Source organism: Mustela lutreola, chromosome 10 (assembly GCF_030435805.1).
Source record: "Mustela lutreola isolate mMusLut2 chromosome 10, mMusLut2.pri, whole genome shotgun sequence".
NCBI lineage: Eukaryota > Metazoa > Chordata > Mammalia > Carnivora > Mustelidae > Mustela > Mustela lutreola.
Genome location: NC_081299.1, coordinates 50,515,615 through 50,543,239, shown reverse-complemented (window position 1 = coordinate 50,543,239; position 27,625 = coordinate 50,515,615). Strand labels below are relative to the sequence as shown.

At 43.7% G+C, this 27,625-nt stretch overlaps 1 protein-coding gene across 10 annotated transcripts in view; it reads right to left on the bottom strand.

Annotated features, from left to right (window-relative positions):
- Positions 1 to 548: 548 nt before the first annotated feature.
- PATJ (PATJ crumbs cell polarity complex component) overlaps positions 549 to 27,625 on the bottom strand; it is a 377,446-nt gene continuing 350,369 nt past the window's right edge. For 6 of the 10 annotated variants that reach the window (XM_059135619.1, XM_059135621.1, XM_059135622.1 and 3 more), the window contains 3 exons: positions 16,490 to 16,596; positions 13,109 to 13,232; positions 7,291 to 9,741 (listed from right to left, as the gene is read on the bottom strand). In XM_059135619.1, the coding sequence (XP_058991602.1) occupies positions 9,595 to 9,741; positions 13,109 to 13,232; positions 16,490 to 16,596 (378 nt within the window). In that variant the 3' untranslated portion in view covers positions 7,291 to 9,594. Of the gene's footprint in view, positions 1,551 to 7,290; positions 9,742 to 10,968; positions 12,973 to 13,108; positions 13,233 to 16,489; positions 16,597 to 27,625 lie in introns of those variants that run through there. The other 4 variants (XM_059135627.1, XM_059135628.1, XM_059135624.1 and 1 more) reach the window with 3 other exon arrangements.

Genomic DNA, 27,625 nt, shown 5'->3' with positions numbered 1-27,625 from the left:
AACTTTTTCTTTTCCTTTGCCTTTTTAAGCAGTCTCCACGCCCAACATGCGCCTTGAACTCATAGCCCCGAGATGAAGAGTCTTATGCTCTACCCATTAGGCCAGCCAGGCTCCCCTTAAGGGTAATTTTTAAATTCGTGAAGAGAATGTGTTCAAAACTGTTGTTGGTAGGAAAACAGCTTAAACAGTGTCTAATGATCTAAAGACCAACACCTTCGGGGATCCTGCTGGGTTTGGCGCTCCCAGTCCTGCTTTCCCCCTGCCACCTCCAGCCTGCTGCCTCAGGAAGGGTTTATTATCTGATGGGACATAAAATCTCAATGTTGTTGCAATTGCCTTGGGAATGGAAAATTTTAAACCAGGTGTTTGTGGGAAGGACCTAAAACATCTGCTCTTAACTCTGGCTGCATGTTAGAATCCCCTGGGAAACTTAAAAAAAAAAAAAAGAACAACCCAACACCTTCGATCTCCCCCTCCGTTCCACCCCTCCCCCCCATTTAATCTGTCAGGGTGTACCCCAGGTACTGGGCATTTAGAATGGCCCCAGGTGACTTTTTAAAAAAGATTTTATTTATTTATTTGACACAGAGAGAGAGACAGCGAGAAAGGGAACACAAGCAGAGCGAGAGGGAGAAGCAGTCTTCCCGTTAAGCGGGGATCCCAATATGGAACTGGATCCCAGGAGCCGAAGTGACGGAGCGCGTGTTGTGTGGCCTGTTACTTCTTGTCTGTCTAGGTGGCTAGACAGACAAGACCAGTCAGACTTGGTCTTGAGGGAACACACCTCAGACGGTAAGGTAGTGGGGGAGGTGGCCTGCATTCCTGTCTGCCTCTGACCTATGCGATTGCAAATTACCGCACACAGAGGGAAAAAAGAGAAAGTGCTCTGGCCTCAGGGTTTCTAACTTCACTGTGTATCTGAGTCAACTGGAGAGCCTGTTAAACACAGATTTCTGGGGATGCTTGGGTGGCTCATTCGGTTGTCTGACTCTTGATTTCGGCTCAGGCCATAATCTCAGGGTTGTGAGCTGGAGCCCCGAGTCAGGCTGCAGCTAAGCATGGAGCCCGCTTGAGATTCTCTCCCCTCCCCACCCCCCCAAAAGACAAAACAAAACAAACCGATTTCTGGGACCTATCCCAAAGATTGGGTTGGTCCAGGGCTGAGGACCATTTGCATTTCTCCCAGGCAATGCTGCTGAAGTGGGTCTGTGGTTGTAACTTGAGCAGCACTGCTTTCTACACTAACGAACAGTCTGTGGGACGTCCTCAGGGTGAGGGAGCCTGGCTTATTCTGGGAAGTATTTGGTGGTATGAGTGTTACTATGACTGCCGGAGACCGGGATGCAAGCTAACCTTCAGCGCTTCAGAAGCTTGCCGAGTCTGGACTTCACTCTGAGTGCAATGAGAAGTCATCTAATTTGGCATATAACTACTTGGGGGTCCCTGGGCGATCAGATGGCAGTAGTAGTAGCTCAGGTGTCTGTTCCTGGGGCTGTGGTAGCGATGACAGTGACTGCTCCAGCGCTGAGGACACCAGAGCAGACAGGAGGCTAGAAAAGAAGTGAGAACAAGGACAGAGACCACTTCCTTGTGTACCTTAAGGCAAGGCTATCCCTAAAGGGGTTGCAGTTTGGGGCACCTAACTGGCTCAGTGGGAGGGATGTGTAACTCTTGATCTTGGGGTTGTGAGTTCAAGCCCCACACTGGGTGTAAATAAATTAATTAAAAAAATATATATATATAGAGAGAGAAAGGTTGCAATTCAAAGTCCCATGATGTCCGTGATAATGTTATATGTCAACTTTGAGGGTGCTTTTGGATGACTCTTTTTAACATTTGAATCAATAGATTTAGGGGCGCCTGGGGTGGGTCAGTCATTAAGTGTCTGCCTTCAGCTCAGGTCATGATCCCAGGGTCCTGGGACTGAGCTCTACACCGGGCTCCCCGCTCAGCAGGAAGCCTGCTTCTCCCTCTGCCGCCCCCCTGCTTGTGTTCCTTCTCTTGCTGTGTCTCTCTCCATCAAATAAATCTTTTTTAAAAAATAAAAATAAATCAATAGACTTAGTTAGCAGATACATATATATAGCAGATAACATGTTGGGCCTCATCCAATCACTTGAAGGCCTGAATAGACCAAGAAAGCTGGTGGTATTCCTGAGCAAGAGGAAATTCCCTAGACTTTATCTCTATGTTGACTGTCCTGGGAGATGAGCCTGCCAACCCTCATGGCAGATTTTGGGCCTGCCAGTTTTCATAATTTTATGATCCAGTTCCCAATTTTTATTTTGTTTTTTGAAGATTTATTTGAGAGAGTGTGTGTGTGGCGGGGGGAGGGTCAGGAGAAGTAGACTCCCTCCTGAGCACGGAGCCCGATGTGGGACTCGATCCTGAGATTCCAGGATCATGACCTGAGCTGAAGGCTGTCACTTAACCAACTGAGCCACCCAGGCATCCAGTTCCCAATGTTTAAAAACCAATGAATCTTCTTCCTTGGGTATGGGCGCCCTGGAACCTATTTCAAATAGACCCTGAAGTTCCCAGGAAAATAAATCATGACTCTAGCTTTGAGGGGAGTGAAATACGACAAGGTCAACCTTTACTCCACCATTTCTTCTGCTCTCCCAGGAGAAGAAAGATAGACACATGACCAGCCAAGACATCAGGCAATCGACACTGCACCTGTCACCAGCTGTGGCTAGCTTGAGAAGAAGAATGCATAACACATGAGGGTTATGGGAAATCCTACCTTGGAAATTCTTTCCAGAATGTAGAGGTATATGGGGAGTTGATAAACAAGGTTTTGTTTTTGTTTTTTTAAAGAGAAAGACCTCTTTTTTTTTTTAATTAAGAAAAATTTTTTTTTATTTTTTCAGCGTAACAGTATTAATTATTTTTGCACCACACCCAGTGCTCCATGCAATCCGTGCCCTCTCCAATACCCACCACCTGGTTCCCCCAACCTCCCACCCCCCACCCCTTCAAAACCCTCAGGTTGTTTGTTTCAGAGTCCATAGTCTCTCATGGTTCACCTCCCCTTCCAATTTCCCCCAACTCCCTTCTCCTCTCTAACTCTCCATGTCCTCCATGCTATTTGTTATGCTCCACAAATAAGTGAAACCATATGATAATTGACTCTCTCTGCTTGACTTATTTCACTCAGCATAATCTCTTCCAGTCCCATCCATGTTGATACAAAAGTTGGGTATTCATCCTTTCTGATGGAGTAGTGTATATGGACCACATCTTCCTTATACACTCGTCTGTTGAAGGGCATCTTGTTTTATTTATTTATTTATTTGTCAGAGGGTGAGAGAGCATGCACAAACAGGGGAGCAGTAGGCAGAAGGAGAAGAAGGCAGAGGGAGCAGCAGACTCCTCTCTGAGCAGGGAGCCTGATGCAGGGCTCGATCCCCGGACCCTGGGATCATAACCTGAGCCAAAGGCAGACGCTCAACCACTGAGCCACCCAGGTGTCCCAGACCAGGTCTTTTTTGTCAGCAGCTAAAAGATAGGTCTATTTTTGTTTTCTAGCCTTTGTTTCTATTTTTGTCTTGAAAGTGCCTTGTGTTGTAGAGCTAAGTTAGGTAGAACTGAAATAAACTTTAAAAATTTGGGCTAATTTAGAAGCCATGCGTGGGTGCTCTACAATAGCTTGCTGACTTGATGAATTCCCACTGCGGCCGCCTGAGGACTCCTCTGCCTGCAGATTAGCTGGGCAACTGGGCTACTTACTTCCCCGGGCATGTCTCTCCCACCTGTGAAATGGGAGTGGCAGTGGGCAGCCGGGACAGACTCCAGTTCTGAGACTGCCACCATCTCTAAGATCTGATTCTAGAAAGAAATTTTTGTTCCTATGTAACTTTGCCCCACTTGGGTCCTAATACTTGACAGCAACATCTCAGGGATCCAAGGCCAAAGCTGTTTTCTTGTTCCTTAAAGAGACTGGGAATAAAAAAGCTGCTCAGAAAGAGTGGAGGTTAAAGTCTTTTACACACACACACACACAAATAACTCTTCCAAATTTCAGTTTATATTGCCATTGTGCAGACAGTGAAATGTTTCTTTTCTAGTCTTAAATATGGAGAATCTGACAATTGCAAGTCAAGGTGTCAAAACCTTCGCATGGAACTATTACCTAAATTAAAAATTTTGTGCTCAAAAAAGTCTATTCTGATGGACTTTACTAGAAAAATATAAGCATAAATAAAATATAAGATGGAGGAGGAAACTGGAGCTAAAAACGTTTACTTGCTTATAAAGTATGAAAAGCAATGCTGTAAAGAAAGGCAATGTTGCTCCCAAGATGAGGCTGGGGTAGTTCTTTTTTTTTTTTTTTTTTTAAAGATTTTATTTATTTATTTGACAGAGAGAAATCACAAGTAGGCAGAGAGGCAGGCAGAGAGAGAGAGGAGGAAGCAGGCTCCCTGCTGAGAGAGAGAGCCCAACGCGGGACTCGATCCAGGACCCTGAGATTATGACCTGAGCCGAAGGCAGCGGCTTAACCACTGAGCCACCCAGGCGCCCCAAGGCTGGGGTAGTTCTGATCCTGATAAAAAAAAGTGTGTTCCTGAAAAGAGATTGCCTCCCTAGGTCATGTGGACAGGTGTGGCTGTGGGAAGGAATCCAAGGTTGGAATTGATTCCATAAGCTGGGAGAAACCAAGGGGCTTACTGGTCTAGTGCTTCTTTTAAGTGCAAGATGCTTACAGAAAACAGAATCATCATGTTATGAGAACCTGATTGCCATCAGCATCTTATATCCCTTTGATTAGATCAAGGATAAAGGGCTGAAGGGCTTTTGCTTTTGTCCATGAAGAATTAAGCGCTACGGGAATTACCTTCCTGCTGTAGTAAATACCTGGAAAAGTGGACGTCATAGATGAAACAACAGTTTTCGGATATCAGGTAACAGGCACCACAGGATTTTTGTCCCCGAAGGAAGGGAAACAAGGTCGACAACTTGTCCCAGTGTCCTGCCACGGGGCACCTTCCCGGCCACAGCTCGGGAAGGGGAAACTGATAGACTTCATTGGTGCAGGAGAGATCAAAGTTCAGGGAGGCCACGACGGCTAGAATTTGTAAGGCAGAGGACTGAACAGTAGGAGCTTCACAGAGACAGAGCTACAGGGACCTGCAGAGGGACCCCCTTAGCCTTGGCTGGAATACGAACCTGCACGTGCAGGGGAGGGAACTCCTCAAGGCCAGCAAAGAAACACCTGGAGTTGAGGCAGGGCTGTGAATAGTTTCCAATGTTCAGAATGAAAAACCCTCATTATATACCAGCATTGGGTGGAATTTCCAAGATAAATCCTTAATATCAACAGGGCAAGCTTAGCCCTAAATGAAAGGTGTGTTAGACCCACCCTAGGAAAGTTTATAAACAACACCTGAAAGGATCCGATGGATCACAAGCAACTGGAACTGTGGGTAAGAACAGTCCACGCTATTTAAAGGAAGACAACAAAATCTGCCACCCCAAAATGTAAATTTTACAATGTTTGGCATCCGATAAAAATCAGACATGCAAAAAAGTAGAGAAATAAGACCCACCCAAAAGTAGAAAAGAAACAGCCCCAGGGATGTCAAAGATGATGGGATACTGTAACAGACAAGGATCTTAAACTACTACTTTGAGTCTTAAAATATGGTCAGATACGTGAAGAAGGGGCCAAGTACACACGCCCTATCAGCCAAATTTGGCCCGCTGCCTGTGTTTATAAATAAAGCTTTACTGGAACACAGCCAAGTTCATTCATTTCTGTATTGTCTATGGCAGCTTCCATGCTACAATGGCAAAACGGAATAGCGATAGATTGCAAAGGGCTGCAAAGCCCAAGATAGTTATTTTCTGAGTCTTTACACCACATGTTTGCTGACCCCTGATGTAAAGGAAAACATGAACATGAGGGAAATGAAATGTGTGTGTGCATGTGTGTCCCCCAAATAAAACTTCTAAGGATGGGACATACAGTATTATTTTTAAAGATTTTATTTATTTATTTGACAGAGAGAGAGACATCGAGAGAGGAGCACAAGCAGGAGTGGGAGAGGGAGAAGCAGGCCTCCTGCTGAGCAGGGAACCTGATGCGGGGCTGGATCCCAGGACCCCGGGATCATGACCTGAGAGGAAGGCAGACACTCAACGACTAAGCCACCCAGGCGCCCCGCGTGCAGTATTTGGAAAGCATATGGGATGGAATTAACATCTAAGATGAATCTGACCTAATCTGTTTTCATCTGGTGGGATAGGCTGACTTCTTAGATAACAGAGGGGCAGAAAGTGTGTGGTCAGGTTAAAAGAACAGCAGTTTGCAATTCCAAATTCGTAGAATTAAGGTGCGTAGAGGTTAAACTTCCTCACCACAGGGTTGATAGTACTTGAAGCATCTTGCTGGCTTCCAGAGGTAGGAGCACCGGCCTATGGAGTGGGCGTTACTCCCTATCCCAGTGGCATGGCTGATGCCAGGAGCCCTGGTTCTAGTTCAGTTCTGGCTTCTTGATGGCACAGGTACCAGCTCCACAAGCTCACGCCAGGATAATCAGTGACCCAGGCTGCGGATTCTGGGCAAGAGTTCTGAGCCCCCTCAGAAATATGTTTTTTCAAGGTCATTACTGTTTGAAACCACAAATCATCAGCATGAATGTCTAATTTCAAGCCACTTCCATATGTAGGAAAAGCCTTTTTATTTTTATTTTATTTTTTTTTTTAATTTGAGAGAGAGAGAGAGAGAGCACAAAAGCAGGAGGTGAAGCAGAGGGAGAGGGAGAAGCAGACTCCCTGTCAAGCAGGGAGCTTTAAGTGGGACTTGATCCCTGGACTCTGGGATCGTGACCTGAGCCAAAGGCAGACACCTAACTGACTGAGCCACCCAGGCGCCTGGGGAAAAGGGTTTATTGCTCATGTTTGTTGAAGTACTACGAGCCAGGCACTGTACTAAGGATTCTATGTGGACTGTACTCAATGCTAGTACTGAGAAACCACCCACCTCCACCCTTTTCTAACTGAAGAAACTAAAGCAAGGGATAATTTAAATAACTTGGCCAAGGTCACAAGGCTGGTGAGTCAGGATTCGAACTCAGGGGGCTGCCAAGACTTGCCCTCTAGACTACTACACTGGCTCTTTTATAAAGCACCTGTTCTAATGCTTGGCAACACACTTACTGCAAGACAGCCATGAATGCAGCCCAGATTTTAACAGGACTGGAAAACTTTGTGAGAAGTTGGATTTCACACCCACACCCCTCAAATTAGGGAACAAAATGGCTAAAGAAAAAAAAACCAAACCAGATGTAGAAATTACAGTTTTTCATGTATTATAAGATTCCATTTGCCCTTCAGGCAACTACACTTACTTAGACTCTTTGGAAACATCTTACACATACATTCGGCAGTCCTGTTTTTCCAGACTGACTTCCCTTTCATGTTCACTCCAATCACAATACTTAGATTTTCCAAATGATGCATAGGCCAAAACCATACATGTGGCTATGAGACAATAGCTCTTTTCAAATTCCCGTCTTTGGTGTCCTCTTAGCTTTTAAGTTCTGATGCAAAAAAGCATTTTTGGCAAGGCAATTATTTAGTAGTCGTGCAGCAGAGACAGAACCAGGGATGAAAATATTGGTCAATTTACTGCAGCAAGGACTATAAAGCACAGTTATCCGGAGACGTTCAGGGGCATTACCTAAGAGGATAATGTGTATGAGACATGACAGCAGGGTGCTATTTTGAAATCGATATTTAATGGATCAAAATCAAGCAGAATCACATTTCAAAAGCCATATATGAAGTCTTATGCATGTGTGTGCATAAACCCATGTGTGAGCACATGGACACACACATGCTTTTTCTTTTTAAGGTGCATTTTCAAGTTTTATTTGGGCTTCACTTCTTCTAGGTTGCCTCAGGTGTTCTTGCAGGTACAATTAGCCTAGAACTTCTGAGGCTGAAAGCTTCTCATGCACTGAAAGATAAGACCCTAACAAGACTGCACATGGTGGATACATCAGAAATTCCAAAAAGCCGTATGTAACTTCAGAAAACTTAATACCAGCCATGAAAGACATTTTCAACATAACATTTAGGCACTCTATACTTTGGAATAGCCACAAAATATTCCGACGAGAGTTAATGCACTTTGTGATGATGTCTACTTGAAGGTAATTCTTAATTAAAATCTGTAATTATTAAATAACATTTTAAAATCAGAGTCCATTCCATTTGGATAATGACGGTGAACCATGAACCATTTGCAGCATTGTGTTTTAGTTCAAAGATGCTAAACTACTTCGATTACTGATCCTGGTACTCCTCTCTCACAGTACCTTTTTTTTTTTTTAAACAGAAGAACTATAACATTCACTGATAAGCATCTTCCCCCTTTTCCTGCTAATACCCAAATAAAAATGTCCCTATTCAACTTTAAAGGTATTTTTTGTATTCTCTGCAGCAATTGCTTTCTTAGCGCAAAACTTTGGCAAATGGGTAGGCGGGGGGCTTCTTGAAGATCAGGAAACATCAGCCAAGTAGCCCTCACTGATTCTTCAACTGAGTTCATTTCCACTCACTTTGTGGCTAAGTATGTTGTTCTATCCTTTTGTTCCTACAGTTTGTGCTGCTAGATTGACTGGTATGGAGCCAAGGGGAAGGATATTTAAATCTGTCACTCTGCTTTTGCACAAGTCCAAGGCCACCCACACCAGGTCTAACCTGAGGGAAAACTTACTGTTCTCTGCAGACTGGTTCTGGGGCTTCTATCTCCTAGTCTGAAGACTGAAGAGATGCAATGATGCCTGCCTGCTGAGATGCCATTAACTTCAGCTGAACTTCCTGGACTTGAATATAATCTAGCATGGTTAGAATTCAGAACGTTGATGCTAATTGTTCCTGTGGAGAATAAGGTGCATTTGCTCAGTGGCACACATTTATGTAGCCAAGAAAACAATCAGAAAGTCTTCCAGAATTTTCAGATTATAGTCTGTAAATCGACTCATCATAATCATCAATGACTAGCTTATAAAGATCTACCCAGAGAAACAAATTTGAGACTTATCTGACTCTATGTCGTGCAGAAAAGAGCACAATAATTTCCCATAGGAGAACGGGGTGTTTCATCATGGGGAGCAGTGGTAAGTTAATTACACTCCTAATGTTTTCTGGCATACTTGAAGAGACAATTAGCACGAGTAAATCACGAGTGAGATGACAAGTTGGTTAACATTTGTGTCTGTTTGTCAGAAAACATGTGAGCTTGCTGTTAAGCCTCTGAGTGAGTGGGGATGGGCAGAGAATGGCACAGGAATGAGAGGTGGTTCACTTCGGGTTCAGCAGAGATAATCAGAACCAGTTCCTACTAGTGGCCAAACGTGGATGTGAGATGCAAATCAGGTAAGACTCGTTCAGTTCTAGAAATTCACCTCACCCAGAGTCGATGGTTGGTTTGGGCAAGTCCCGTGAAATCTAGCCACCTCTCCCGAGCAAGAAGGGTGAGGTGATAAATGAAGGTGAATTCTAGGGGAGGCTGCTTTTCATCCTCAAAGCTTCGTCTTTCTATGGCTATTCTACAGCATCTATCTTGTGATTAGGACCTGAGGCTCAGGACAGCACAGTTAAGATTACAGTCCCTTTCTGGCGTTTTAGAATGGCCACGGCTTGCTCATGAGTAACACATTCCAGCGTCTCGCCATTAACAGCTAAAATCTGATCGCCTCGCTTCAACCGGCCGTCGTCTGCAGCTGCTCCCTACAAACAAGAGACATTCCGGTTTAATCAAGGACCAAGCAGTTCACAAATAATATTAACATCATGGTGTACTTATGAAAAGAGCAACTTTGCAAACTACCAGTTACAGTTATTGCGAGGTAATGTTTTTAAACCAGGAAAATTAAGAATGTGGGATGTGTTATTTGAAGAATGGTTGGATAGTAACCATAATTATGCACTGTTTAGGTAACATACTAGTAGAAATGGACTAACATTCATGTTTCTTTTAATACAGGTAGGACCTTCTTTCAATATTCAGAACGGAAGGGAATTTGAATGTCATATTCACGAATATGTAATATACTGACAAAGGTAGAACTGAATCTGGTGTTAGTCTTAGTCCCAATGCCATCATTCTATAGGGTTCCCATTGCATTATTAAGATAGCAGCACTGACATGATCTGTCAAAAGTAAGTGTGGCCTCAGGGCGCCTAGCTGGCTCAGGCCTGGCTCTCGGCCTCTTCTAAGGAGTGAATGTATGGCACATGGTATTTACTCAATAATGGTGGTAGCATAAAAAAAATGAACTCTTGTGGTTGATTGAGCTCAAGTTTTCAGATTTCACAGTCTCTGAAAAGCTGTTCCCTAAATGTTCGCGATTGTTGTAGTTGTTAGGCCAATTTCTTGTTGGCTAATGGTGAAATCTGGCTGGCTGCTGGAAAGACTGAGACCTGAACTTGGCTTTGACTTTGAAGTTTCCAACCAAATACCTGGAAGAAAATGGAAGGTTCTGGCAGCCCGTTAATCAGACTGAGTCCCCAAAGTCCTACACATTCAAAGTGCCTGTCATGTTTCTTATTTCTGGAGGGGAAAAAAGACCTCAATGGGCCAAATTAATTTCTTAGTTGAGCAACAGAATTTTTAAAAGAAGCTTAGGGACAAAGGTCCCATAAAAACCCACACCCTGTGGGCATCTGAGATCCAGAAACTTGAGAAAACAAACATTTTTAAGAATAAATGATTGTTGGGTGCCTGGCTGGCTCAGCCTGTGGAGCATGAGGCTCTGGATCTCGGGGTCATGAATTTGAGCCCTACATTGGGGTGTGGAGATTACTTAAATAAATGAAGTTAAAAAAAAAGTGTTTGTTGTTTAAAAGCATGTAAAAACATGTAGCTTTATTTCCTACCCCCTCTAAATTCTTATGGGGAAATGTTTAGCTTAGTGTCAAAGGATCTCACCATTAAAAAAAAAAAAAAAACCCAAATAACATTTGCCAGATTTTGGTTTATTGATTCTTTAAAGAAAACTTACAAATTTGGATATACTGGTTCACTCAAACAAATGAAAAAAAAAAGTCATCAAAGGACATATTATAATAAATGCTATGGAACTATCTAAAAATAATGATAGTAATTGTTTACAGTGGAATGTTCTTTTAATTGAGACTGAACAAGTAGGCCATTGGCTAGGGCTTTAGAACTTTTTTTTTAATAGAACTTTTTTTAAGTGTGCCTCACTCTACAAACGAAGATCCGTTCCTTAAAAAATAAAACGTATCAAGGATGTCCAATATTTCCTCTCAGGTTACCACCTGCAGAGGTGCTTTCTAAATGAGCACTGTCAAGGAGGACCTTTGAAAAGAGATTCTGTGGGATCTTCTGTGCATTCATTGGCCCCACTACTTTGTCTCACCATGATCTGATGGTGGTTTCTTTTAAAAAACCCACCAGCCAGGCACGGCCATTTCATCCTCAGTTGTATGTTCTGCTGACCTGACCGAAGGTGCCTGGCTTTGGTCCCACAGCCTATGGGTTGTCTAGATGGGTACTGCTGGGGTGGCTGCTAAGTCTGGGCTGCAGGCCAAAAGGCCTGAGAAACTAACCAGTCCTCTGTTTGAACGTAGCAGACCCACCTACATACAGTTAGGTAGTGAGCCGGGCACTACAGACATTCTGGAAGGGCTTTACAGAGGCCAGTGCAGGGAAGGAGAATGTGTTTTTCACTATTCTTATTTACATAGCTGGCTCTTTTAAAACCAAAGCATAATAGTTCCCTCAAAGAATAATTATCACAACTACTTTCAGTGTGGTCTTAGGAAAAGGAGGGTCTGTAGGGAGCTTACTACCTTGGGAATCATCAGGCTGGGGCAGTGCTGCCATCCGGAATGTTTCTGATCTGCCCTCCTTCTCCCCTTTCGCCCATCACCAGGTCAAGAGATATGTGGTTTGGGAACCACACATCTTTCTAAAAGGCACCCTAACAAATTGGAAACAGGTGGGTAAATCGGAAGCTCCCTAACGTGTTCCGAAAGCAAACGCCAAGTGACTTAAGGATTATGTCCGGTCATGGTTAGGTTCAATTAACCAGTGATAAGAGCTGCACTCATTATTTAGTATAATGGAGCTTTCTAGAAGGAGTAGCTATGTTATTTCTTCTCTTGAAGACCTTTATTTCCTTAGGAAAAAGCAGTAGGAGGCCACTGGGTCAATTAATAAACAAATGACTGTGATAAAACCTATGAAGAATAAAGTCGTGCTGTCAATACTAAGTCCTTTTCAGAAATCTTAAAAATTTAGAGTAAAATTGGATTCCAACTTTAAAAAAAAATCACAATAAAGTTAAAAATAACTTATCTAAGGGGCGCCTGGATGGCTTAGTTGGAAGAGCGTGCGATTCTTGATCTTGGGGTTGTGAGTTCAAGCCCCACAATAAGTGTAGAGATAACGTAAATGAATAAACTTAAATACTAATACTAATAGTAATACTAATACTAATAAAAACCTATCCAAGAGCCATCTAGAGGCAGCAGTAGGAATGTACACTGTGACCTATGTGTCAAGGATGTATTAGTATATTTAGTTCCTGAAGGGCACTATTACCCAGCTGGAGTCTAATTTAGTGCCCTGATCCTGCAAGTACTTTAGCAGAGGACTGGAACAGAGAGAGCAACTTCAGCTAATGCATCCTGAGCTTACTGGTGATGGACGGCCATTAATGCCGTACTGACCCAAGGCTCATACAGAGCTTTCCACCACAGCCTTCTGCTGTCCTCTTTTCTTGAAGGAGAAAGCCAAACTTTTATACTAGCCCAGAGTAATACTTCCAAGGCCAGCTTCCACACAGTACGGCACGGCTCCTTATGTTGTGTTCTTCAAAGAAGACACTCTTTGAGATCAACTTTTGTAATAGGGTCCAAAGAAAATGACATTTCTTGGAACTCCACTCTTACAAGAGGACTCTTCTTTCACTAATCTGCGGTGGGAATGTCCTACACAAGTTTAAAATGAAAAGCATATAAGCACACACCCAGCTATACCTACAAGTAAGCAAAACAAAGCACTTAAAAAAAAAAAAATCTCACCTAGGTTAAAAAAAAAAAAAGTACAGTAAAAAGGAAAAAATACCTTTGCAAATATAGTCTTGACATAAATTGGCAGGTCTCCATGGGGACTTCCATAACCCCCTACAATACTAAACCCCAATCCTTCAGAGCCTTTCTCCAAAGTAATAATCTTAGGTGGAGGTGTTCTGAAAACACAATGCACGCTGTTTAATTCGAGAATAGATACTGAGAGGGAATTTCATTTTAATGGAAGAACACAGATTTGAGAGAGACTTTCACACTGAGAAACTATGAAGGCCAGTTGATGAAATCGGAACTCTCAAGAGAGCAATCTAGAAACGTACTTTTTACATTTCCCGTGTCACGCGGGACCAATGAGCAGTACGTCTTTAATGACTTGAGGTTTTAGGGGTTTCTCTTTCATAAAACGCACTGTTTTTTAATGAAAAATAAAGTCGCGATCCGGAGGTTGTCACAACACCCTTCCATATGCTTCGTTTTAAACTTCGACACTCACTGTTTAAAGCTGAATGGGACTGTCTTTATATCCTTAAAGACGGTGTGGGGACAGAGAGGTGGGGGACCACTTAGCTCAGTGGCAGACCGCCACTCCGAGGTGGGCTTCTATGTAGGACAGGGGACCCCAGCCTAAGAGCTCAGTAGGCTGCTGTTCCTTTTCTGCCCCCGCAGCCTCACACTCCTCGCCCACCACTTCCCCCTAGGGGACCCAGGGTGGGAGCTCAGTCTTCAAAGCCCCCCTCCAAGGTGATGCTTTCCCTTGGGAGAGTCAGCTGATCCTCCTTGGTGCCCCCTCTGCAGTAGGGCCAGATGTCCAGGGCACCCTCACTACACTGGGGCGGGACCACTGAAGTCATCTTTCTGCTCTACGGGACTACGAACTCCTTAAGTCACTGTCATCTGAGTGTTCCCAGCTGTCTGGACTGTGCTTGTCACAAACTCAGGATCATGACTGCGTCCGTGAGAAGTGATATCCGGGAGAAAAGAGAGAAACCAAGGAGAAGCAAAATGGATAAAGACAGTCTGTTTCCAACGGGCAATTTTGATTTTCCAAGTTTTGTCCAGTGTGGAAGTCTTCTCTCTTAGAAATAACATGGCTAAAAATTAAATGATCTATGCAGGCTCAAGTAGTTTCAGCTTAGCGAATGCCAATTTCTTATTCCCAGATGCCCTGTCCAAAGGGTAAAAACCTCAAGGAACCCCAGGATGCCAGTGCCTGCCGTCTGACTCTCGGGAGTTTTTGTATTACATGCTGGTCGCCTCACTTGGTTTGTGGCAACGTGCACATCTGAGGGGCAGAGGCATGTCATACAAACTCAGCCAGTCATGGATTTAGAGGAATCTGCAAAACTGGGACATAAGCCACCTTTGCATATGGTGTTCTGTCCAACTAGAATATTCTTCCCTCTCCTCAGTTTTGCCCGGCTTCTGTTCGGGTGGATTTTCAGCTGCCACACCAATACTGGTTGTTTGTTGATGTACTTACTGGTTGTTTACAGCAGGCCATCCACAGTAACTGCTGATCGTTCATGTCCTAGAAATCCTTAACTCTTCTGAATGCCCCTCTTGGCTCATTCCAATTCTTTTAAAACTAAGCAGAAGCACCTGTGTCTCCAAGGACACACCCTAATAGAGTTGTGCTCCCACCTCCATGGTTCCACAGGACCCCGTGCTTACTTAACTTTCTCAGGGAACCTGGCTCCCCTATACTTATCAACTCTTACAAATGTGAATTTAGGGGCCTGTTTTCACGATTCTCCCCAATTCCTTGAGGACTGGGGCAATGCGTTCACCTGTGGTTTTTAAGTTTGAATCCTCAGAACCCAGTACTTGCACAGTATCTGGCCTTTGAAAAGTGCTCAGTGAAGACATGTTGAAATAATGATGAATTATCCCTTATGGCCACATGGTAATGAGGTCATGAATAAGGCTCCCCATTTCGGGACTTCATGGCCTTGTAAGTACTCTCAGCAGTGGCCCACTAGCCAGACGTGAATTGGATTCATGGTTCCTCCTCCAAACACAGCCCCTGTTTCTAAGGATACTGAAACAGGAATCTAGACGTCCAAAGTCATTGTTTTAGAGCTGGGCCCTGGGAGCCACCAAATCATTGGAGACTGTCATAATTGTACTGTTTCACAATTAGAGACCTGTTTTCAGGAGGTGGGGGGATATAACTCCACTCCTCAGTTGGCAACATCAGATGGGAGCTTGCCTCCCTTTATCTCACATTTTCAATTTGTTTTAATTTACTTTCATATAGAAGACCGATTAAAAAAAAAATCTCTGAATGTTAACAGTGGTTGGATTCTAAATAATTTATAGATTCTTTTACGACAGTGGTTCCCAACTTGCCAGGAGCTGTGGTTCCTAGCAAAGGAACCAAGATCACAAGGGCAGCTCTGCATTTCCATAGGGACATCAAAGGATGCTAAAGGTACATAACTACTCTTCTATAAGAGGGTCCTGATCCTCCCCCCTCTCCCAGAATAGGGCCACTGTAACTTAAAATATCTTAATTTTATGCATTTGTCATATTAAAAAAATTTCTAAATTTTTTATTAACATATAATGTATTATTAGCCCCAGGGGTGTATCTGTCATGTTTTAACAGCATGCATTTATTCCTTTCATAATGAGAAAAAAGTAAAATTAACTTAAGTTTAATATTCTTTCCTCAAGAAAAACAAACTCAAAGGTATGATTTAAGCTGAAAGTACCAGGAGAAAATTCGAAATGTCTGTGATCATTAGAGCTTTCCAGTGAAACATTCAGATCCATCAACAAGCCTTTACGGAGCACGTACTGGTGACCAGGCACTGGCGGTACTGAGAGGCGTAAGTTTAGGCAGCATTTCTGAAGGTACAGACCCTCTGCCCACCTGTAGCAAAGCTGTCCTGGGGAACCCGCTGTAGACCCCCTCATCAGAATCTCTGAGAACGGAGCCAGAGAAATTAGCCATTTTAAAAATGCTCCTTAGACATTTAATATGCACATTCTAGGGTGAGAACCACTGCTTTCGTTAATGACAATGACTGTTTCCAATGAAGAATGCCAGCAAGTATAGCACTAGGATTACTCTCAGAACAAGGGAAACACATTTAGCTTAGAAAACACATTTCCCTGCCTAATAAAGCAGGGTACCCCTGGGGGGTCAATCTGTGATTTGTAGAGGAAGAAGGCACGGTGTCAAAGTGACCAAATCAGTGTGTGCACCGGCCCTCTCTTAGGAAGTTCTACCAGGAACCAAGCCTGGTGAGAAATGAGGAAACCTTGGTGCATCCCTGGAGATTCTCCAGGAGTTAGAAAAGGTAATGCATACCTCCCCCTCCTCTTCTTTAGAGAGCACACTCTAGTTTCTGGAAAAGGTCTCACTGAGCCTTGCCCATACATAGAATAGGCACTCTGCGCCTAGAATACTCACTCTGTGTCTTCTGGGTGGTGTTCAGCAGTGGGAGAACCAAGGTGGTAGCTTGGAGACATGTGTTCAAGCTGAGTTGCTATGGCGCTTATATTGGTATCTGCTACAACCTGGGGGAAAACCAGAACAGGAAAATCCACTGTAAGTCAGGGGAGAATTAGAGAAACCATACTATACTCAATAGTTGGGTTGGTTGGGTCTCATACTCATCTGATTCAACCTATCTGCAGCATTTGGAAACAAATGATTATTCTCTCAAACTTTTTTTTTTTTTTTTTAAGATTTTATTTATCTGATGTAGAGTAAGCAAGCTCATAAGCGCATGAGCAGATGTCCTGCTGAGCTGGGACCCTGATGGGGGGCTCAATCCCAGCACCCGGGGATCATGATCTGAGCCAAAGGCAGACGTTTAATGAGCCACCTAGGCGCCCCTCAAGCTGTTTTCTTCGTTTGGTTTCCATGATACCATACTTTACTAGTTTCTGCTCTGCGGGCTTCCTTTTCTTCTTATCTCCTAAACCTCTAGGGGAGTGCCATAGGGCTCCATCTTTTAATTTCTATCTTTCTCATCTAACCCTCCCCTTAGTTAGCTCATCTTATCTCATCTCCCCCAACTGGATCGTCTAAATACCATCTATGTGATGATAATCCCGGAGTCTGCATCTTCAGCACCACCTCTTAACTCCAGCTCTCTTTATCCAATCACCAGTTAGTAGGATGTCCAACAGGTGTGTCAGAGCTCACGCGTGCAGCACTGAGCCCACCCCTGTGACTTCTGTCTGCTCTTGTGGACTTCCTCATCTCAGGTAACTACAACTTCATTCTTTGTTTCAGCCAATGACCTGGTGTTGTCCTTGACTACTCCTCTCTCAACCTGCATTCAGTCCTCACAAAAACTCTATTGGTCTCCCCCACCCCACCTTCCTTCCTTTTCAAGGATTTTATTTATGAGAGAGAGAGAGAGAGAGACAGCGCACACAAAGACAGGGAGAGGGGCAGAGAATGAGGGAGAAGCAGACTCCCCACTAAGCAGCAAGCCAGACATGAGGCTCAATCCCAGGACCATGGGATCATGACTTGAGCCAAAGGCAGACACTTGACCAACTGAGCCACCGGGGTGTCCCTCTATTGGTCTGTCTACAGAATCCTCTCTTGCCTGGAGATCTACAAAAGTCCCCTTCCTGTTCTCCTTGCTTCAGCCCCTCTCCGGCTCACTACAGAACAGCTAGAATGGTTCTGTTCAAAAACAGCAGGTTATTACACTCCTCTGCTTAAAACTGTCCAAAGGGAACCTAGCTCCCTAGGGTCACAAACTTAAGTCACATACACGTCCAAATAATATTTGGCGAATGAAAGAAAGAATGACTGATTCTCTATTATGTTTTTTTTTAGATGCTTCCAAACAATAGTATATGACACGTAAACATTCACTTTAAATTTTTCATCTGCAAAAAACATTCAAAAGCACGCAGAAGAAATATAGTATGCCTCTCACAGCTCATAGTAGGACACAGAATGAGGTTCTCAAGTTATGTTTCTGACATTAAAATGGTGCTGTGTGGGGCACATGGGTGGCTCAGTGGGTTAAAGCCTCTGCCTTCGCCTTGGGTCATGATCCCAGGGTCCTGGGATCGAGTCCCGCATCGGGCTCTCTGCTCAGCGGGGAGCCTGCTTCCTCCTCTTTCTCTCTCCCTGCCTCTCTGCCTACTTGTGATCTCTGCCTGTCAAATAAATAAATACATAAAATCTTTAAAAAAAAAAAAGGTGCTGTGCCTGAATTTCAGCTTTCTCAGCTGTTGAATGGGAATCATAAAAGCCTGCCTTGTATGCTTAGCCTGGAGATGTCTTCCATCTCTATGAGTTCAGAGCTTCTCTCTCCAGAGCTCCTGGGCTACTCCTGCTTCTGATCAGTGGTTCTTCTAGATTATAATAATCTGTGCACAAGTAGGTATGGAGTGGGGGACTTTCCACCAATGCAAAGAACTGGATTTGACTGCAGTTTCACAATGAGCCAATAGAGGGCACGGCTGCCCAAACTGCCAGGTTTAGCTGCATCTGTCATTAGAGTTTTTACAGCGAGGAAAGCAACAGTCCCACCCTGGCGAATCAGAACACATTTTGGTGAAGTATCCTATTCTGGGGGAAAACACAGCTGTGTGCAAGTTATGGAATCTTCTGGAAATACCGTCATATATAGAATGGCTGAATGAACTGGGCAAGTATTTAGGATGAGAGAAGGAGGACAAGATGGATTCGTCTTGACCACAAGAGCCCCTCCACTTTCCACCAGCCCTTTTTGTACTCTCCCCACAGCACGTGTATCAGAGAAGTTGTCTCTGCCTATGACCTCTGTAATCTCAACCTACACCATCTTCATGAACCACTCCACCCTGGCAGCCCTCCCCATCACCAGAACTAAACATCTATGACCCATTTTCTGGCCTTCCTCCTGCTGCTGGGGCCCACTTTCCCATGTCTTGGTTATTCTACTCACCCCTATGGCTCAGTCCTGTGTCCAATTCCCAAGCAGGCTCCCCGCTGAGCAGAGAGCCCGATGCGGGGCTCGATCTCAGGACCCTGGGATCATGACCTGAGCCGAAGGCAGAGGCTTAACCCACTGAGCCACCCAGGCACCCCCTAATTCAAACCCTTGATCCAACATCCATTTTACAATTCACTTTCCTTCTAGTTTTCCCTTAGTAGATGGTCGCTCTGACCACCTGGCTAAAATGTGCTAGGTTTAAGACTGGAAATACTTGATTGCTGACGGGTGACCACTGTCGAACTAGAACGGATGCCGGGAGGCTAACCACACAGAATGCTTACTCTCTACCCACCAGCGACATCCCTCTCTCACCTGCCATATGTAATCCACCACCAAGTCCTCTGGAGTCTACCTCTAACGTACTTCTCAAATCTGCTTCCTTTTTGCCCCTATGGTGACCATTCTAATTAATTCATCATTATCAGCTGCCTTGAACCAGCATCGCATTCATTTTCGTCTAATCTCTCTTCTATACAACAGCCAGTTATCTTTTCCAATATAAAATGGATAATGACACTCCCCTGCTTAAAACCTTTCAGCAGTCTCTCTTTGTACTTGGAATAAAATTCAGACTCCCTAATTATACACACAAAGATCCTCCCCTAGCCTGCTCCTCTAATCCCGTCAATCTCCTTCCATTCCAACCACACTCCAGTTCTCTCTGCCCACAATCTTCTCCACCCCTCCCAAAACCCACCAGTGGGCCTGGTATCAGCTTCCAAGTCACTTTCCTTATACTAGCCTTCTTTACTACTGGTGCTTAAATTAATTTCTCCTGTTTTCCTCCCATGGCACTCGCAAAATATTTCTCACAAATTGTGACGAGACGTATTCCCATGACTGCTAACGGGTCTCCCTTACCTCCCCACCACAGGATCCATGAGGACAAGGACTGCTTCTCAGTGTTAACGTGCCTGGCACCTAACAGTTGCTTAATGAGTATTTGTGGAGTGAATGAATCCAAAACCTTCTTAAGGAATAGGGATTATGGGACTCAATTTTCTGAATTTCCACAGAACAGAGTGAGACAAAGAGGTTACAAGGAGATTGGTTTTGGGTTTTTATAGCAGAGAAAAAACTCTAGTCAGGCCCTTCCAGAACAGAATGGCACAGCTCGTTGGGGCATGAGCATCCCACTGAAGCTAGCCCTCAAACAGAGGCTCAAAATCTATTAATTTGGGATACAGTAAAGGATGTTCCTGTACTTGGCAGGAATTTGGACTTGCACTGTCAGCTGACTATGAAAACAGACCATCCATTATGGGGCTGAGGAAGAAAGTCAGTAAAATATTGTTTTCTTTAAGGTACCTCAGGATTTGATGGCAACTTGCTCCTTTCTTTGGTTTGTTTAGTCTCTAACAGCGCCAGGACTACTGAGATCAGCTGAGCACTTACTTTACACTAAGCGCTCTCCTGAGTCCCTGTAGGGGTAGGTGCCACTATTATATCTGCATTTTAGACAGATGAAGCTGGAGCAGAGAGGTTAAGGAACTTTCCAAGGTCAGTTAAGGAGGGAGAGCTGGTTTCATTCCCACATCATTTCACTCCAGAATCTTGTGCTCTACATCATATGCAGAGTGAGGGTATAGACCTGGTCTTGGACCCTCACACCAGGCAATCTGACTCACTCCGCATATAATTAAGTACAGTCTAGATATGGTGTCAGGGAGGGAGAGAACCAGAGAGATAGTTGAACAGGCAGTTACAAACAGAGCAGATCACCATGGTGTGTGGTTGACGACAGGCTGGGAAACTCCCTGGCTCTTACAAGGTACTATAAGAAGAGGGCTCAGGGTGTGGAAGATAGGCCCATGGATGTTCCTGAAGGATTTTTTTTTTTTTTTAACTCTTAGAAAAAGAATACACTTTCAAGAGTCCATGAAATCGGCCATATACATTGTGAAAACAAAATCACAGTTCTACTTGGGTAAATATCAATTTTTATAAAAATCTAGCTAGAAAATATAAAAACTTCTAACAGTACCGTCTTTTTTTTTCTTAAGATTTTATTTATTTATTTGACAGACAGAGATCACAAGTAGTCAGAGAGGCAGGCAGAGAGAGAGGAAGAAGCAGGCTCGCCGCTGAGCAGAGAGCCCGATGTGGGGCTTGATCCGAGGACCCTGGGATCATGACCTGAGCTGAAGGCAGAGGCTTTAACCCACCCCTGGGTGGCACTGAGCCACCCAGGCACCTCTATAACAGTACCGTCTTACAGAAAAACTCATAACCCTCTAAAATCTAAAGGCCTCTTGCTTACCCTCAACCCTGAAATAAAAAGGGTCTCCCACCCACGGATGATATTAAATCCCAGGGGCTTACCGAGGATCCTTGGAGCGGTTCAAGCTCCTCTTCTGTAGGAGTGGAAGCCAAGAAGCTAGATGGGATATGTGAGGGATTTTCACTGATGGCTTAGTCTTTTGTAAGAAGCCACAGAGAACATAAACCCATCACCCCCAGAATGACTCTATAGCCCCAAGGTATCTGCATTAACCATCTTGCTCTCAGAGTTGATTGGTCTCCCCAGGGACTGATTTGTGGAAGATAATAATCTGATCTCAGAAGGGTATATATGTTCAGCTGGGTACAAGTCCAAGGAGACGTGGCCTATGAGTCTTAGTTCAGCTCTGCTTCTGAAGTACTCTTCCCCCATCAACACCAGGGACTGAACAACATGGAGGTAAGGCTGGGAAAAGGTCTATTTATGGGTTTTGAAGATGGGGGAAGGCAAATAGACTAATAGGAGGTTTCCTTATTATTATTATTATTATTTTTTTAAGTAAATCTAGAACTTCTATGGTAGTTTCTGAGGATAGAGACAGGAGTAGAGGAAAGCAGATGTGTTCCATCCTTCAACAGAAAGGCTGGCAGTTGTAGTGTGGGGGGACAGACAGGAACACATGTGATTCAAAATGGAGAGAAAAGAGGGGAAGGACAGGGTTTCTGGGTAAAGCAAAGAAGGCTTTGAGGTCCTCAGACAATGGGTATTAAGGTCTGTGCAACTTGAATATGTGGTTCGGGAGCTGTGGTGCCCAGAGTTCTTGGTCCCAGCTAGGGCCAGATCCATTTCCACCATACTGAGATCAGCAACCTTTCTTCTCATCCCTGGGGACCAGAGATATGGCGGATGTCTTCCCCGCTTCCCACTCACCCTTCAGAACCATTCGCCTGGTTCAAAACCTGTGGGTCCTTTAAGTTTATGTCATCCTTTATTGTTGCACATAGTGCTGCTTCATACACCTTGAATGGTTCTTTAAGACTGATCACTAGATGTGGCACTGCTGGGTGATGGGGATGCACACAGGAAACGTAACAGACCGTCTGAAGCTGCCACGTGGCTGTAGCAGTTTGAACTCTCACTGGGCTTTAATGAAAGTACTTTGTTTCCTCACCTTCTCCCCAACCTTGTTAGGATCAAATATTTAGTAAGTGCCTACGAGAAGAGAGCGACGCCACTGGTCTGAAAGAAGATGTGGAGGAAATCTCTGTACCTGAGGAGAGGGAGACATGTGACATGAAAGAGGAAGATGCCACTCTACATGAGGGGAGAGAGACTCGTGAAATGAAAGACAAGAAGGAGAAAGTCACTCTATCCGACAGGAAGACTTGTGAAATGAAGGATGGGGAAGAAGCCATATCCTCTGAATCTAATGAAAAAGCAGAGGCCTGTGAATCAGTGGAAGAGGAAGAACCAATAAGGATGTTTCCCCCTCCAACCGCCATTACACCTCACTCCATGTTTCCCCCTCCAACTGCCATTACACCTCACAGTGTGTTTCCCCCTCCAACCGCCATTACACCTTACAGCGTGTTTCCCCCTCCAAATGGACAAACTGTATTTTCCCCTCCAGGAGGGTATTTATTCTGATATGCTTTCTCATGCCTCAGCTTCTTGTGGCATTTACTAATTCAAGTTAAAAGCAAAACTAAATTCAATCAGAACTGTATGTTCTATATTAAAACGATGTATGCTTGATACTTTCGGAGTCATAAAGCAAACGTTATTTATTGCATGGACCCTAAGATGAGTACCTTTCCTTAAAAATAGGTTTTGGGGCGGCACCTGGGTGGCTCAGTGGGTTAAGCCTCTGCCTTTGGCTCAGGTCACAATCCCGGGGTCCTGGGATCGAGCCCCGCATCGGGCTCTCTGCTCAGCAGGGAGCCTGCTTCCCTTCCTCTCTCTCTCTGCCTGCCTCTCGGCCTACTTGTGATCTCTCTCTGTCAAATAAATAAATATAATTTAAAAAAAATAGGTTTTGGGGAGGGCGGTGGCTCAGTCGGTTAAGTGCCTGCCTTCAGCTCAGGTCATGATCCAGGGTTCTGGGATGGAGCCCAGGCTTAGCAGGGAGTCTGCGTCTCCCTGTACCTTGGCCTAACTCCCTTTGTGCTTGTGCTTTTCTCTCTCTCTCTCTGAAATAAATAAAATCTTTAAAAAGAAAATAGGTCTGGGGGATTGTTTTGGAGAGTTGAGAATTCAAATATTTTCTAGATAAGTAGGATTATCACAATGCACAAAAGCTTGAGCTCCTTGCTTCCAACTTTCCTGAGCTGCTGATCCCGTAGAAGAGTAAGATTAGCCAGAGTAAGATTTGCCCTTATATTTGTTAGGACTCAAATCCTGCAGTACAAAATACAAATTCAGCACTCACACCCATCCTGGATCCTAGATCCAAAGTGTGGATATGCTGAAAACTGACAGGAAGGCTGTCAAGTTAAGGTGCTCTGAAAAAGCTGGCATCCTAAGATGGGGCACGGAACAGAGGAACAATCAAGAAAAGCTTGCCTTGTCCCAGGACTGACATTTGGTGTAATTTAATGAAGTAGAAAGCACACACCTGCTTCAAGTTTTTATTTAGGATCTGAAGACACTGATTCTAGGGACATCAGAGTATATGAACTTCATTGTATCTTTTAAAAATATAATGGTTAGAAGTATCAACTTTTTTTTTTAAAGTGAGGTCTTTTTTTTTTTTTTTTTTAAAAGATTTTATTTATTTATTGGACAGAGAGAGAGACCCAAGGTAGGCAGAGAGGCAGGCAGAGGAGTGGGGGTGGGGGGAAGCAGGCCCCCTGATGAGCAGAGCGTCCAATGCAGGGTCAGTCCCAGGACCCTATTGAGATCATGACCTGAGCTGAAGGCGTAGGCTTAAAACCCACTGAGCCACCCAGGTGCCCATGAAGTGCCAACTTTTTAAAGTCTGGAGTAAAATAAGGGGCGAGGTGACTGCTTGTGACATCACAACCTAGTGGCATACACCTCACAGGCCGCCTGGAAAACCATTCCTTCCAGGGTTTTAGAAATGTTTGCATCTACTGACCTCAGGCCCACATTATTATAATGAAAGTAACACAATGCACTTATTTAATGCTCACCACTGGCAATCCACTGTTTTATTAAACATGACACCTCATTTAATCCTCACAGCCACCTCGGAAGAAAGGAGCTAAGGTCTGTATTTGTAGAGAACGGAAGAGTTAAGTGAGAGGACTCAAAACACACAGCTTTCTGACATTAAGGACTCCTTGTTCTACAGAACCTCCCCTGGTCTTCATTTCAACTTTCAAACCTTCAGCTCTTTGTCTTTTTCCTGGAGCTCACCACTCCCTTCCTGACATCCCTTGGCTTTCTATCCATCATGACCTCCATAGGTCAGCTGGTTACATATTAGAAACACCTGGGAAGCTTTAGACTCTCCCTCTCTCAAAGTCCATGCTACATTCCAGACCAATGAAATCCCTGGGGTAGACCCAGGAACCAGTACTGGGACGAGTGGCTTTTTTGCACAGTCAAGGTGAAGAACAGCTCACAAGCCACTCCTTTACTGAGACTCAAACGTGCCTTTATATGCTTTCCTGCGCCCTCCATCAACACACCTTCTCCGTTCCCAAGCCCATCCATCCTTCTCCTCCAGCAGAATTTTTCTGGACCGAACTGGTAACCATGCTGGTTCGTTCTCTGTAAGTTCGTATCTTTTAACTCTATTGGGACAGCTCAGCAACCCACTCAACGTGACCAACACTTTTTAGGCCAGGCCTTGTGCTAGGGGCACAGACACTACTTTGGATCAGTTTGTGGTCTCAGGGGAAAATGACCCCCCAGGCATTCCCTATTCCCCAACTTTTTTGTTGGAAAGTTTCCAAACAAAGGATTTCACAGGAGGGATTTTCACAGAGGGGAGAGGTGGGGTGACATGGATATTCCAGGCATAGAGAATAACATGCTTTACTCTCTCTAAATAATGAGCCACTCCAGTGGGTCTCAGGTTGGCCTCGGAACTATCAGTGGCATCACTGCAATGATCCTCACTGAATGCTTTTTTCCTTTTAAAGATTTTAAGTAATCTCTGCACCCAACGTGGGGCTTGCCCAAGATCAAGAGTCTCATGTTCTACCAACTGAGCCAGCCAGGCACCGCTTTACTGTAAAATTTTTAATATTCTTTTTCAGAGGTGTCTTCTATCTCCTTTGCTCCCAACTACCCCTTTGCTCTCTATTGACTTGCCACCAACTCTGAAAGAAAATCAATTTCTTTAAAGATTTCCAAAGATTCATCTACCAGTTGTAGTGACTTTTCCAGCTTTATTTACTTCTGCTTCACTGCTAAGTGTGCTATTTTTAAAATTCTTTTCTCCTTAAGTGTCTAGAACCTGGATTCTTGACTCCTGGTTCTTTTCTATTTATTTTTCCAGGATATTTCTTTTTATGTGCACAAGATAAAAAATAAATAGTACAGCACATGATAAAAAATTCAACACTTTCACTCTCTAGAGGCACACTAAACACTTCCCTTTTCAATTCCAGAGGTATAAACTAAGTAGTATGCATATAATCCTATTTTAAAATTTATCACCTTGTTGATGTCTATCAACTCCCTATTTCAACAGATGAAATATTCCAGTGGATGAAAATTTAGCTTGCCAACCTCTTTCATTTCACATTATTTTAAAGTTCTACTTGTTTCTTGTGCTTCTTTAGATATACTTAAGCCTCTGTAGCTCTTTTTTTTTTTTTTTAAAGATTTTATTTATTTATTTGACAGACAGAGATCACAGGTAGGCAGAGAGGCAGAGGGGGAAGCAGGCTCCCCGCTGAGCAGAGAGCCCAATGCGGGGCTCAATCCCAGGACTCGAGATCATGACCTGAGCTGAAGGCAGAGGCCCAACCCACTGAGCCACCCAGGCGCCCCAAACCTCTGTAGTTCTAACAATTTCCAACAATCTCTTTTATTTCAACTTTAAAGATTTACTTCTCATATTTTCCTCTCTACTAATATATCCCAAATAACCATGACGCTGGTATTTTATGCATTATGATGTTTGGTTGTGTTGGTTTTATTATCATGACTTACAATGTTTATATAAATGTTATTTATACTGAGTCAACTACTGTAGTATGATTACATTTCCTTTTCTTGGTACAAGTTTATTTTCTTCAAGGTAACAATGATCTCATTTTAATTGTTATAGACTTATCACAATGAACCCTAAATTTTCCCAGTAATCTCAAACTTCTAATTAACTGGATAATTAATTAACCAACTAATTAATAGACAATTAATCTGTTCCTCTTCTTTCCTTTTGATGGAGAGGCATTTCTCTTAGAGTGTCTTCTCCCTCTGCTCCAATTTGGGCAAGGTATCTCTATGCTCGGTATGTAGCTGTCCTGGGACTTCCACGTTTCTTAGCATTGAATCCACTGGCTTCCCTCTTTCTTACCTGCTCTTTTACTGGAATACCCTCCTAAAGTAATTTTCTCAGAAACATGCTGCTGAAAAAGAGGTGCCATTTGAATCTCCTGTTCTTTCGTAAGTACCTTATACTTTTCTCTTCGGAAGTTTTAGAATGTATATAGGTATTTATCGGTATTTATCCTGCTAACTGGCTCATGGACCTTTAGATAAGGTTTATTTCTTATTTTTCTGTTTCTCATTTTGCAACTCCCATCTGTTAGATATCGGATCCCTTGAATTAATTTCATGTCTTTTTTCTCTTCTATTTTCAACTGACAGTTCAAAAGGAAGTCACTGTTCTCTCTATAATATCTTAATAAATATAACACATCTCTCTCTCCAAACTAGTAGTTGGACCCTCTTATATCAGTTTTTTTTTTTTTAAAGATTTTATTTATTTGACAGACAGAGATCACAAGCAGGCACAGAGGCAGGCAGAGAGAGAGGGGGAAGCAGGCTCTCCGCTGAGCAGAGAGCCCGATGCAGGACTCAATCCCAGGACCCTGAGATTATGACCTGAGCCGAAGGCAGAGGCTTTAACCCACTGAGCCACCCAGGTGCCCAGTTCTTTTGTGTGTGTGTGTGTGTGGTCTGAAGAATTTTCCCAAAGGGCCTCCCAAAATACTTTGTAGACAGATGCTTAATGAATCTCCCTGATTTCAGACTCTCTTCTCCTGCCTTCCCTACTTGGAGTTGACTCCAAGCCTTTGTCCTATCTTTGTCACCACTGTTTTCATTCATTTATTTAATCAGTATCTATGATATATAACGTGCCAGGTAGTGGGGATGCTGACATTGAAATGTCTCAGATGGCTTTATTTACTGTTCCTCCCCGAGTATTGGCAGTACATTTCCTCTGCCTACT